At 40.8% G+C, this 12,363-nt stretch overlaps 1 protein-coding gene across 1 annotated transcript in view; it reads right to left on the bottom strand.

Annotated features, from left to right (window-relative positions):
• cwh43 (cell wall biogenesis 43 C-terminal homolog) overlaps nucleotides 1–8,627 on the bottom strand; it is a 69,516-nt gene extending 60,889 nt beyond the window's left edge. Inside the window, 2 exon segments of the mRNA XM_033034264.1 lie at nucleotides 2,972–3,075; nucleotides 8,543–8,627. Coding sequence (XP_032890155.1) covers nucleotides 2,972–3,075; nucleotides 8,543–8,627 — 189 coding nt within the window.
• Between the last annotated feature and the right edge of the window lie 3,736 nt (nucleotides 8,628–12,363).

Below are 12,363 nucleotides of genomic sequence, written 5' to 3'. Positions count from 1 at the left end.
TTAGACAGAGATATTGGGAATCTGCAGGCACTTCCTGAGATCGCTCCTCTAGGATTTCTTAATAGCCACCTCAGTCTTCTTTCAAGACAAAGATGACTGTTCTTCAATTTTTAATTGCAACTCCAGCCCCACAGAGGTTATTCCATTAAATCCAAGACTGTTAAATACTGTATCTAACAAGATCCTGTATCTATGCATCCTTTCAACTTTATGTCCTTAATTATTTTCAATTACAGACCATTTCACAAGGGAAATGAATTACTTGTGCAACTTTCACAGGAAATCAGATAGTGACAAATGCTCACTAAAGGATACTTGTGAACTTGTATAAAGGGTAATGATTTACAGTTCCACTTTGTCCCAAGTCATAAAAATAAACAAAAGCCATTTCCTGAATTGTACAACTGGAGGAAGTAATTTAATAATTAAATAGGAGACTCTAATAACACTCTAATAATCACTTAGTGCTGGATTTATGAAACAGCACAATGTGCCCAAATCTGTCCATTTCAAGTAGCCACCATCCACGCCAAAGCTCATCCTACCTACTCTGGTAGAGGTTTGCAGGAAGCAGGAGCCAAGTAGGAGGATGACCACTTAAATAACCCAGAAAGGTCGACACTCAAGGTTCAGACTGGAGGATATTTGTAATAGTCTCAACCAAAAACAAAAGCATCAACCTCCAAATACCAGCCTGGAAATTTGCACACCAATTGCTCACAAGGTATAATATTACTCCCCCTTGGTAAAATTATAAGCAGTTAAATGATGTTTCCATGTCTGTATTCCATGTATCCATATCAGGAAAAAAAAATCTAAACAACGTCGGTTTTTGTTTTTGCCACATATTTATTAGAGTAAACTTAACGCAAACTCTTCAAGAAATGCACTGTTTGCTGAACAGAATTTGCTGTTCAATGTCTTAATTGAGAACCCAATAATATATAGTGGCAAGAAGCAAATAAAGTATTTTCCAACAACCAAAATAAGTATTTCATTGTATTGAACTTAATATATATAAGGTAAATATAAAAGTAGCGTGCATTTATATGATATCAATAGATTGAAAATGAAAGACAAAAGAGAACGAATTAGAACCAAATACAAGATCTCTAGAGATTACGTTTGTAAAATAATCAGCTAATGAGCTCAAGGAATGCAGATTGAGAGAATTAAAAGTGAGAGTAATAGTTTTATTTTTGCAGGTAATTGCAATAATTACTTGCATTAATCTGGCGCAGAAGAAAAACAAACAGTTAAGGTGAAATATCTCTGCGGCATCACAGAATCTGTAAATTACACTATAAACTGCAGTTGCCGAAAAATGTTCAGCAGATAAAGAAACATTTATGCAGATGACCCTTTGTATGAACTGATAAATGTTACATATTAAACGTCTAAGGGGGAGGGAAAGAATGGGTGTGGGCTAAAAAAGAAATACATATTTCCACCATCGAGTGAAGATGTAATCGTTATCAATGTGGAAAGGATAAATAGCCATTTCACCACCTCATTCAACATTTAAATTTAAATTTATGACCAGCATATTTCAAAAGCATAAGTATTAGGATCAATATTGCTGTTGCCATTAGTAGCTTCTATCCATCCTTCATTTCATTTATCCAACTACCATTCAACTTTATGTCGCACCACCATTAAACCTTTCAGATCTTTAATGCAGTTATAAAAAATATCTTGGGTTATAAAATCCCAAATACCTGCCCTGTGATGTATCTGGGGCATATTAAAGATAGTGTAAAAATAGAAGATACATATTTGATTAAAGTTTTGCTTGCAGCAAGTAAGAAGGCCATTACCAGGCAGTGGCTTAATGAAAAAAGTCCAAAACAGGAACAGTGGTTAGAAATTGTGCGAGACATCTTTAATATGGAGAAATTGACATATTCATTGAGAGTCAAGGAGAATTCATTTGAGAAGATCTGGGAAAAATCTACCGTTTATTTGAGCCATGACACCAATTAGATAAATGCCGAGCTAGATATGGGAAGATTGTGTTATATAAAACTAGATGGTATGTTTGTATGAATATTGAATTATCTCCAGATAACTAATCAATGTAATGATTTTTCTTTTTTAATTTGGTAAGTGAACCACACGGTCTTATTCCAATTTTTTATTTATTTACTTCTTTTTTTTCCCATCTACTTTTTTTTTATTTTGATTGATGTTTTTCTTATTTTGTGTTATTTATGGTGATGATGTTGCACTGTTTTGTATATATCTCTGAAAAATCAATAAAAATTTAAGTGAAAAAAAAAGATATTTTTCCCAACACAACACCACCCATCTATCTCATTGTCAGTTTGCATAAAACCTGTTGCACCTATAAAACCTATTCTGCTTCCAGATCTAAAATATTAGTTCTGATTCTATCTTCACATATGATGTCTGGTATACCATTTACCAAATATATGATATTTCCCCAATATTATTGAATATATTTCTAAACTTATTCTGAATCAGTTTTTCTCTGTACTGCAGCAAAACATTCATATCTGAACATTCATTATCTGGTTAAAAAAAAGATAAAGAGTATTTTTAATTCATAACCTTTGTTGTTCCCAACTAACTGCCAAGAGACGATCACATTTCTTGAAACAGTTCACAAGTAGTGCCTCTCAACAGTGGGCACTCCACACCAAGAAGGCATCGACTATTTTTGGCCGTGGGATTGTGGTGACAGAGGCGGGGTACCTTCACCAAAAGGACATAACTGAACCAGTTGTGTTTTACTACAACTATATTGCTTTGTGGTTCCTTGAATTGATCTGTATAATTGTTGAAACAGCATTTCGATTATGTGTAGGAAAGAACTGCTGGTTTAAATCGAAAATAGACACAAAATGCTAGAGTAACTCAGCAGGACAGACAGCATCTCTGGAGAAAAGGAATAGGTGACGTTTCGGGTGGAGACCCTTCTTCAGATTTAGATTATATTATAAACTGTCACAGGAAGGCTTGAACTATACATGTCCAGATTGTTCTTCCACATTTCTGGATTAATGATGTTGTCATACATACTCGACTGAGCTTTAGCAAGTTCCACCTCATTAACTATCAAAACAGCAAAAAAGGTTTAAAAAATGTCACAAGGTTTAGGAAAAAATATTTTGTTACTATCACCTGTACAGAAAGAATCAGTGTTTGTTTCTCAACAAAGTCCAGATCGTGATGTCCGTTGTCAGATTTGAAAGATTTCATTAATTTAAGCAATTAAACCAGTCTTGATATTACTCTTTATTAATGACAATACAGCTCAAATGAAAATGGGTTGAATCATTTTGTTTCCCAAACGACCAATTAACTATTCATATGAAACAATTAATAATGCATGCGGTTTTGAAGACCATGATTAAAATCTATTCTTGATAATATTTTCAATAAATAATCCAATATTACTTTCCGCAGACTTTTCTACTATAATTAAAAAAACTGCATTGTATTAATTTTCTGACAACCCATCGTATTTCAGACAAATGAATAATACAATAACAGCCCAAGTAATAACAGATTTGAAATGCCAACTTACCCAAGAAAACTTCCAACAGGAGGTCCCTGTACAAGGCAAGCATTTCTCCACAGGATTTACAGTGGTGCAACTGAAAACATATATTGAACAATTAAAAGTGTTATGAGAAGCGAGCTTAATACCAGCAGGAGAGCATTGCAGGTATGTGAGGACTTCAATTATTCATCAGGGCAGCCACCCGAGCCCAGTGCCCCTCCTCCCGGCGGCGAGGCGAGGCGGGGCTGGTCCTGGTCCTGCTGGAGGTGCGCACCTGTTACAAGCCCCGACTCTCCCGATCTCCTACAGGCCTGCAGTAAAGCAAGAGATCTTTTAATACATTGCTTTCGATCCTGATTGATTTTTAGTTTTCGGCGACGGACTAGAAACGTACACATTGCATGTTCTTTCCAGTTACCTAAATTCCTTAGTTGAGTCACCTGAAATTGTGGGTTCCAGAGCAAAGTTGGAGGAAGTCTTGCACATTGTCGGCGACAGACATGGTTGAGAAATGCAACTACAAATTGTGCATTTTACTTAACTTTGTGAATCAAATTGCATTTTAACCCAAGACAATTATACACTGGTATCCATATTCAAATTGCTGCTGTGTGATCTAGGTACAGAATGTTCTGTTCTGGGGCACAATTCTGCTAAATTTGTTCACATGTTTACAAATTTAATACATTGGGCAAAAAAAATCTTACCCAAAATTATATCAAGCTACAGTTGAGCTAACAATTTCAACTGGGACACAATGTCTTCAGCTGTTCTACAGGCAGATTTAGGTTACAATAACTGTCAGATATTACATTTGATACAAATGGGGATATGTTTCATAAAAAGCCTCAGTGGACGTTTGCTCCCGTGAGTAACCAATAATAGCACCTGCAGTACTAATTATGCCTCCATGTAAAATGTTTGGCATGCCTGACAGAATAATCCAGCTTGAAATCCTACAAGCAACGGCACTGAAAATAATTGTATATTTGTATCCCATTGTCTTTACTTTGACCAGTTTTTTTTAAGCATGCTTGTGCAACTTCTTTGCGCATTCATATATATGCTACCTTAACCCCGACATCTAATTGCCTGATAAATTCTCCAACCTAGATGTACAATCACATTCTTCAAGCAGGCAGCACATTGATTTGTAAAACCAATCTGTTCAAATTATTTTTGTTACTATAGATGTTTAAATTGTTTTTATTTTTAGCCCAGGAACTTTTGTCCTAATTTTGACGAATGCCTCTTATTTCGATTTCTGTTTTAGAAATGATCATAAAGACACCCCTGCTGCAACAGCATCGTATGGCAACTAGAAAGGGTGGTGTCATATCAGATAAGCACTAACCTAGAGTATGAGGCTGTGATATCAACAGATCCAAACCAGGTTAGCCCCGGTACACTTACATCCTAATGAACTAAGATTCCAGCATCTGCAGTTTAGCTTAATTTAGTTTAGTGATACAGTGTGGAAACAGGTCCTTTGGCCCACCGAGTCCATGCCGACCAGTGATTCCAGTACACTAACACTATTCTACACACACACACACGTGGGGCAAGTGTCGACTTTTACCAAAGCCAATTAACCTACAAAGGTCTTTGGAGTGTGGGAGGAAACCAGAGCGCCCAAAGAAAACCCACGCGGTCACGGGGAGAATGTACAAATTCCATACAGACAGTACCCGTAGTCAGGATCGAACCCGGGTCACTGCTGCTATAAGGCAGCAACTCTACTGCTGCGTTACTGTGCCACCCTTTGTACACTTCACACATCCTCTTCTCTCCTTTTCTGACACGTTTGACTCTTTGTCATCTCTACCATTGTCATTTACTCCACCCACCTACCAATCAAACCCCCTTCACCTGTATCATAAGGCTATAAAGCCATGTGATAGGAGCAAAAATAGGCCAATCGGCCCATCAAGTCTACTCTGCCATTCAATCATGGCTGATCTATCTCTCCCTCCTAACCCCATTCTCCTGCCTTCTCCCCATAACCCCTGACTAATCAAGGATCTATCTATCTCTGCCTTACAAATATTCATTGACTTGGTCTCCACAGCCTTCTGTGGCAAAGAAATCCAGATTCACCACCCACTGACTAAATAAATTCCTCCTCATCTCCTTCCTAAAGGAACGTCCTTTAATTCTGAGGCTATGACCTCTAATCCTAGACTCTCTCACTAGTGGAAACATCCTCTCCACATCCATTCTATCCAAGCCCTTCACTATTCAGTACGTTTCAATGAGGTCCCTCCTCATTCTTCTAAACTCCAACGAGTACAGACCCTCTGGACCCGTTCCAGGCCCAGCACATCCTTCCTCAGATATGGGGCCCAAAATTGTTCACAATACTCCAAATGCAGCCTGACCAGCGCCTTATAGAGCCTTAGCATTACATCTCTGTTTTGTATTGCAGCTCTATCCACTTGTAGTCCCATCCCAGCACCCATCACTTAACAGGCTTTGTCTCACTTTCACCTCTTTTTTCCAGCTTTCTCCCCTACAACAATCAGTCTGAAGAAACACCACCATTCCTTCCATAGATGCAGCCTGACCTGCTGAGTTCATCCAGCACTTTGTGTTTTGCAAATGAACTATGTTCTGGAAATAAGTAGGTCCATAGCATTGTTTATAATGGGAATAAGGATGGAGTTAAAACATTCAATGGGCCGAAGCAAGTGATGTTTGTGGCAGAATTCAAAACAGTTAGTGCACCAGTCAGGAAATAGCTCAGTCTGTGAGAAAGGAAACATGGATGATTGGAAATGGTCTAACCTATAAGAGAAGAGTAATAAATGAAACATCAATTGTAATTTTTGAAAGCAACAGAGCAAGATAGTTGTGGAACTTTGTAGTTGGAAATTAATAGGGAAGACCAAAGAGAAAAATAACATAGAGTGTGAGTTGAGAGAGCGAGGGAGAGAGTAAGCACAACCAGATGGAAGAGAAGCCATGGGTCTTTGGAACACAGAAGTACAAAAAGAGACTGCACCGTAATCACTCAGTGGATGTTTTGAGGAACCAACAGTGTCATTGATCAGTCTCGCAGCTTTATACTGGATGCAACCTAGTTAATAAATATATTTTCCTTATAACAGAATGACTTGTACCTGTGCTTGTTTGTCGCAATCTTTGGGTGAGAGTATTTCTTCTCATCTTTATCGTAAATAGCCAACATGTTATTTTAAGACTATGGCCGCCACCAGTTCCAGTCATTCCATCCTGGGCAACAAAGTCTTGAATGTCAAGCCCAGTAAGAAAATGGTGCATGTTTCAATGATATCACCTTTCATCACTCCAGAGATTGCCCTCCATAATGTTTGGGACAAAGACCCATCATTTATTTATATGCCTCTGTACTCCACAATTTGAGATTTGTAATAGAAAAAAATCACATGTGGTTAAAGTGTACATTGTCAGATTTATTAAAGGGTATTTTGATACATTTTGGTTTCTGACACAAGTCGTGGTCTGATCAACCACGGCTGGGTCGCCAGGGTGAGGGTGTCTGATGTTGAAAGACCCGAAACACCCAATGACCCTAGGTTACATCACTGATGATGTGTTCAGGAGCATCAATAGATGTATTTGTATCAATGGTTTCACCATGTAGAAATTACCAAATAAATCAATTATAGGTCTTTGTCCCAAACATTATAGAGAGCAGTGTATAGGCCCAGACTACATCACCCATGCTGAAACCATGGGCACAAGATGAACTGGCTGTCATAGTTGTCACACAGTTTACATATACAATTTTTGTTAGCTATTAAAATATAAACATGCTGTTAAAAGTAAAGCAAATAAATTAAATGGTAAAACAATTTAAAGTCAATGAGAAATAATCACATTATGTAAAACTTATTCCTCTTATCCTCAAAGGTTTCTCCCAGTTAAAATGAATGGAATAGCTCTACTCTCTCCACACACATCACTGTGTAGCTAGACACTTCTCCAATATAATCTCCAATACCACCGTCGTTGGACAAAGAGCAGGTAACAATGAGTCAGAGTACAGAAGGGAGATTGATAATCTGGTTGTGTTGTGTCAGAACAACAATCTTGTTCTCAACATTAGCAAGAGCAAGGAATTGATTGTTGTTTTAAGGAATAGAAAGCTGAGGAGTCATTAGCCTGTCTTCATCGACGAGACAACAGTAGAGTGTGCCAACAGCCTCAAATTTCCAGGCATGCACATATCTGATGATCTGCCCTGTGCCCAGTACAATTATGCAATCACAAAGAAAGCTGATCAGTACCTCTACTTCCTCAGAAGTTTGAAGAAATATGGCATATTGTCAAATGCTCTATCAGGCCTCTGCAGGCGTATGGTGGAGAGCATACTGAGTGTTTGCGTCACATCCTGGTTCAGTAACTCGAATGCCCACGAATGCAGGTGGCTGTAGAAAGTGGTGGACAATGCCGTGTCCATCGCAGGTATTGACCTCTCCACCATTACTGGGATCTACAGGAAGCGCTGCTTCAAGAAATCAGTTAATATCATCTCACTGCCACCATCATGAAGAACGAACACAAGCCTGAAAACCATTATCTCCAGTTTAAGAACAGCTTCTCCATAGCAACCATTAGGCTCTTGAATGACTGCACAACCCTAATCATAATCCTACCTCAGTAACAAACCACCATGATCACTGTATAGATTGCACTATGTATGTTGACATGCACTATTATGGTTTGGTTATCTAGTATAATCGATAGTTTATTGCATTGTATGTTTATATATTGTATTGCATGAATGCACCTGTGAAGCTGCAGCAAACAACCATTTCATTGTTCCGTCCCAATACATATGACAATTAAACACTCTTGACTCTTAACCTCAGCCAGGTTTAATCTGCCATGGGTTCACTGACAGAACCTTGACTTTATTGCAGAGGTTTCAAATGAATGTTGTTGATACATCTGAGTTAATTGCAGGTTCTGCTCATGTCCCATTGGAATAGATCTATTGTGTAGGCAGTTACACCTCTTGCCCAGGGCACCAACTGGCTTTTCTGCTCAGGATGTTGACATCCAAGCTGTGATTCATCGAGTCGGGCACTCGCGACCTCAGGTGGTGCACCTGAACCATGGGAGTAGCAGGAAAGCTGATTTGACAGAAATTTGGACCAATAAATGGCAGTTTTGTTGCGGAGTGAGGCTGATTCAGTGAATTCGAACAATCTCAATCTTGTGTCAATCCCGTTATGCAGGTTTATTTCACTTGGGCGGCACAGTGGTGCAGTGGTGGAGTTGCTGCCTTACAGCGCCAGAGACGCAGGTTCGAACCTGACTACGGGTGCTGTCTGTACAGAGTTTGTACGTTCTCCCTGTGGGTTTTCTCCCGGTGCCTCTGTTTCCTCCAAAGACGAACAGATTTGTTGGTTAATTGGCTTTGGTACAATTGTAAATTGTCCCTAGTGCGTGGGATAGTGTTAGAGTATGGGGTGATATAGAAACATAGAAACATAGAAACATAGAAATTAGGTGCAGGAGTAGGCCATTCGGCCCTTCGAGCCTGCACCGCCATTCAATATGATCATGGCTGATCATCCAACTCAGTATCCCGTACCTGCCTTCTCTCCATACCCTCTGATCCCCTTAGCCACAAGGGCCACATCTAACTCCCTCTTAAATATAGCCAATGAACTGGCCTCGACTACCCTCTGTGGCAGGGAGTTCCAGAGATTCACCACTCTCTGTGTGAAAAAAGTTCTTCTCATCTCGGTTTTAAAGGATTTCCCCCTTATCCTTAAGCTGTGACCCCTTGTCCTGGACTTCCCCAACATCGGGAGCAATCTTCCTGCATCTAGCCTGTCCAACCCCTTAAGAATTTTGTAAGTTTCTATAAGATCCCCTCTCAATCTCCTAAATTCTAGAGAGTATAAACCAAGTCTATCCAGTCTTTCTTCATAAGACAGTCCTGACATCCCAGGAATCAGTCTGGTGAACCTTCTCTGCACTCCCTCTATGGCAATAATGTCCTTCCTCAGATTTGGAGACCAAAACTGTACGCAATACTCCAGGTGTGGTCTCACCAAGACCCTGTACAACTGCAGTAGAACCTCCCTGCTCCTATACTCAAATCCTTTTGCTATGAAAGCTAACATACCATTCGCTTTCTTCACTGCCTGCTGCACCTGCATGCCGACTTTCAATGACTGGTGTACCATGACACCCAGGTCTCGCTGCATCTCGCCTTTTCCTAGTCGGCCACCATTTAGATAATAGTCTGCTTTCCTGTTTTTGCCACCAAAATGGATAACCTCACATTTATCCACATTATACTGCATCTGCCAAACATTTGCCCACTCACCCAGCCTATCCAAGTCACCTTGCAGCCTCCTAGCATCCTCCTCACAGCTAACACTGCCCCCCAGCTTAGTGTCATCCGCAAACTTGGAGATATTGCCTTCAATTCCCTCATCCAGATCATTAATATATATTGTAAATAGCTGGGGTCCCAGCACTGAGCCTTGCGGTACCCCACTAGTCACTGCCTGCCATTGTGAAAAGGACCCGTTTACTCCTACTCTTTGCTTCCTGTTTGCCAGCCAGTTCTCTATCCACATCAATACTGAACCCCCAATGCCGTGTGCTTTAAGTTTGTAAACTAATCTCTTATGTGGGACCTTGTCGAAAGCCTTCTGGAAGTCCAGATACACCACATCCACTGGTTCTCCCCTATCCACGCTACTAGTTACATCCTCGAAAAATTCTATAAGATTCGTCAGACATGATTTACCTTTTGTAAATCCATGCTGACTTTGTCCAATGATTTCACCACTTTCCAAATGTGCTGCTATCCCATCTTTAATAACTGACTCTAGCAGTTTCCCCACTACCGATGTTAGACTAACTGGTCTGTAATTCCCCGTTTTCTCTCTCCCTCCCTTCTTAAAAAGTGGGGTTACGTTTGCTACCCGCCAATCCTCAGGAACTACTCCAGAATCTAAAGAGTTTTGAAAGATTATTACTAATGCATCCACTATTTCTGGAGCTACTTCCTTAAGTACTCTGGGATGCAGCCTATCTGGCCCTGGGGATTTATCGGCTTTTAATCCATTTAATTTACCCAACACCACTTCCCGGCTAACCTGGATTTCACTCAATTCCTCCAACTCCTTTGACCCGCGGTCCCCTGCTATTTCCGGCAGATTATTTATGTCTTCCTTAGTGAAGACGGAACCAAAGTAGTTATTCAATTGGTCCGCCATATCCTTGTTCCCCATGATCAACTCACCCGTTTCTGACTGCAAGGGACCTACATTTGTTTTAACTAATCTCTTTCTTTTCACATATCTATAAAAACTTTTGCAGTCAGTTTTTATGTTCCCTGCCAGTTTTCTTTCATAATATCTGGTCAGTACGAATTCGGTGGGCCGAAGGGACTGTTTTTGCATGGTTTCTCTAAAGCAAGGGTTCCCAACCTAGGGTAAATTTACCCCCAGGGGATAAATGTTGCCTATCCAGGGGGTAAATTTGTTGATTCTGGATTCAGTATTTTAAAATTTCCCTTTGTCTGTTGCTTTATTATGGTAGAAGTATAAACTCAAATTACTGAACAAAACAGGGTGGGGGTAAATGTACTTTCGAAAAGTTGCCTGGGGTAAACGGGACGAAAAAGGTTCTGAACCCCTGCTCTAAAGTCTAAAAAACAGCTTCAGATTTGCAATTGTCCAGGTATCTCAAAACTAATTTAGCAAAGAAAATATAACATTTTACTACCACAGTCAAAAGTTGTTTTTTTCACCGGTTGAAAAGGCTCAGTTGGACATGCAATAAAAGAGTAGCCGGGAATACGGATGTGAGAGACCAAAAATGACTAAACTTTAGCTCATTCCCCATCCCCACACTCGTAAAAAGGGCAGAGTTCCCCTTGTCCTCACCTTCCACCCTACCAGCCGTCACAACAAATAATCCTCCGACATTTTTGCAACCTCCAACGGGATCCCACCACCGGCCACATCTTCCCATCTCCTCCCCTGTCTGCTTTCCGCAAAGACCGCTCCCTCTGTAACGCCCTGGTCAATTTGTCCCTTCCCACCCAAACCATCCCCTCTCCTGGCACTTTCCATTGCAACCGCAGCAAATACTATACTTGTCGCTTTACCTCCCCCCTTGACTCCATACAAGGACCCAAGCAGTCTTTCCAGGTGCGGCAGAGGTTCACCTGCACCTCCTCCAACCTCATCTATTGCACCCGCTGCTCTAGGTGTCAGCTGCTCTACATCGGTGAGACCAAGCGTAGGCTTGGCGATCGCTTCGCCCAACACCTCAGCTCGGTTCGCAATAACCAACCTGATCTCCCGGTGGCTCAGTACTTGAACTCCTCCTCCCATTCCGAATCCGACCTTTCTGTCCTGGGCCTCCTCCATGGCCAGAGTGAGGCCCGCCGTAAATTGGAGGAGCAGCACCTCATATTTCGCTTGGGCAGTTTATACCCCGACGGTATGAACATTGACTTCTCCAATTTCAGGTAGTCCCTGCTTTCTCCTCCCCAGCTCTCCCTCAGCCCACTCTCTCCGCCTCTTGCTTTCTTCTTCCCGCCCCCCACACACTCACATCAGCCTGAAGAAGGGTCTCAACCCGAAACATCGCCTATTTCCTTCGCTCCTCACCCGTTGAGTTTCTCCAGCATTTTTGTCTACCTTCGATTTTCCAGCATCTGCTGTTCCTTCGTAAACTTTAGCTACATCACCAAACTATTTCCCTCGTCATCCCTAGTTTACTGACTAAAGTTCAAGTGGTCACAGGTTGGGCAGTTGTGTAAAGAAACAACAGAGGCCTAGAAATGCCTGCCAACATTCGGCAGTGAACATCATTAA

This window comes from Amblyraja radiata, chromosome 1 (genome assembly GCF_010909765.2).
Source record: "Amblyraja radiata isolate CabotCenter1 chromosome 1, sAmbRad1.1.pri, whole genome shotgun sequence".
NCBI classification, from domain to species: Eukaryota; Metazoa; Chordata; class Chondrichthyes; order Rajiformes; family Rajidae; genus Amblyraja; species Amblyraja radiata.
Note: the sequence above shows the minus strand (reverse complement) of the source record. Positions and strands in the feature narration are given on the sequence as shown.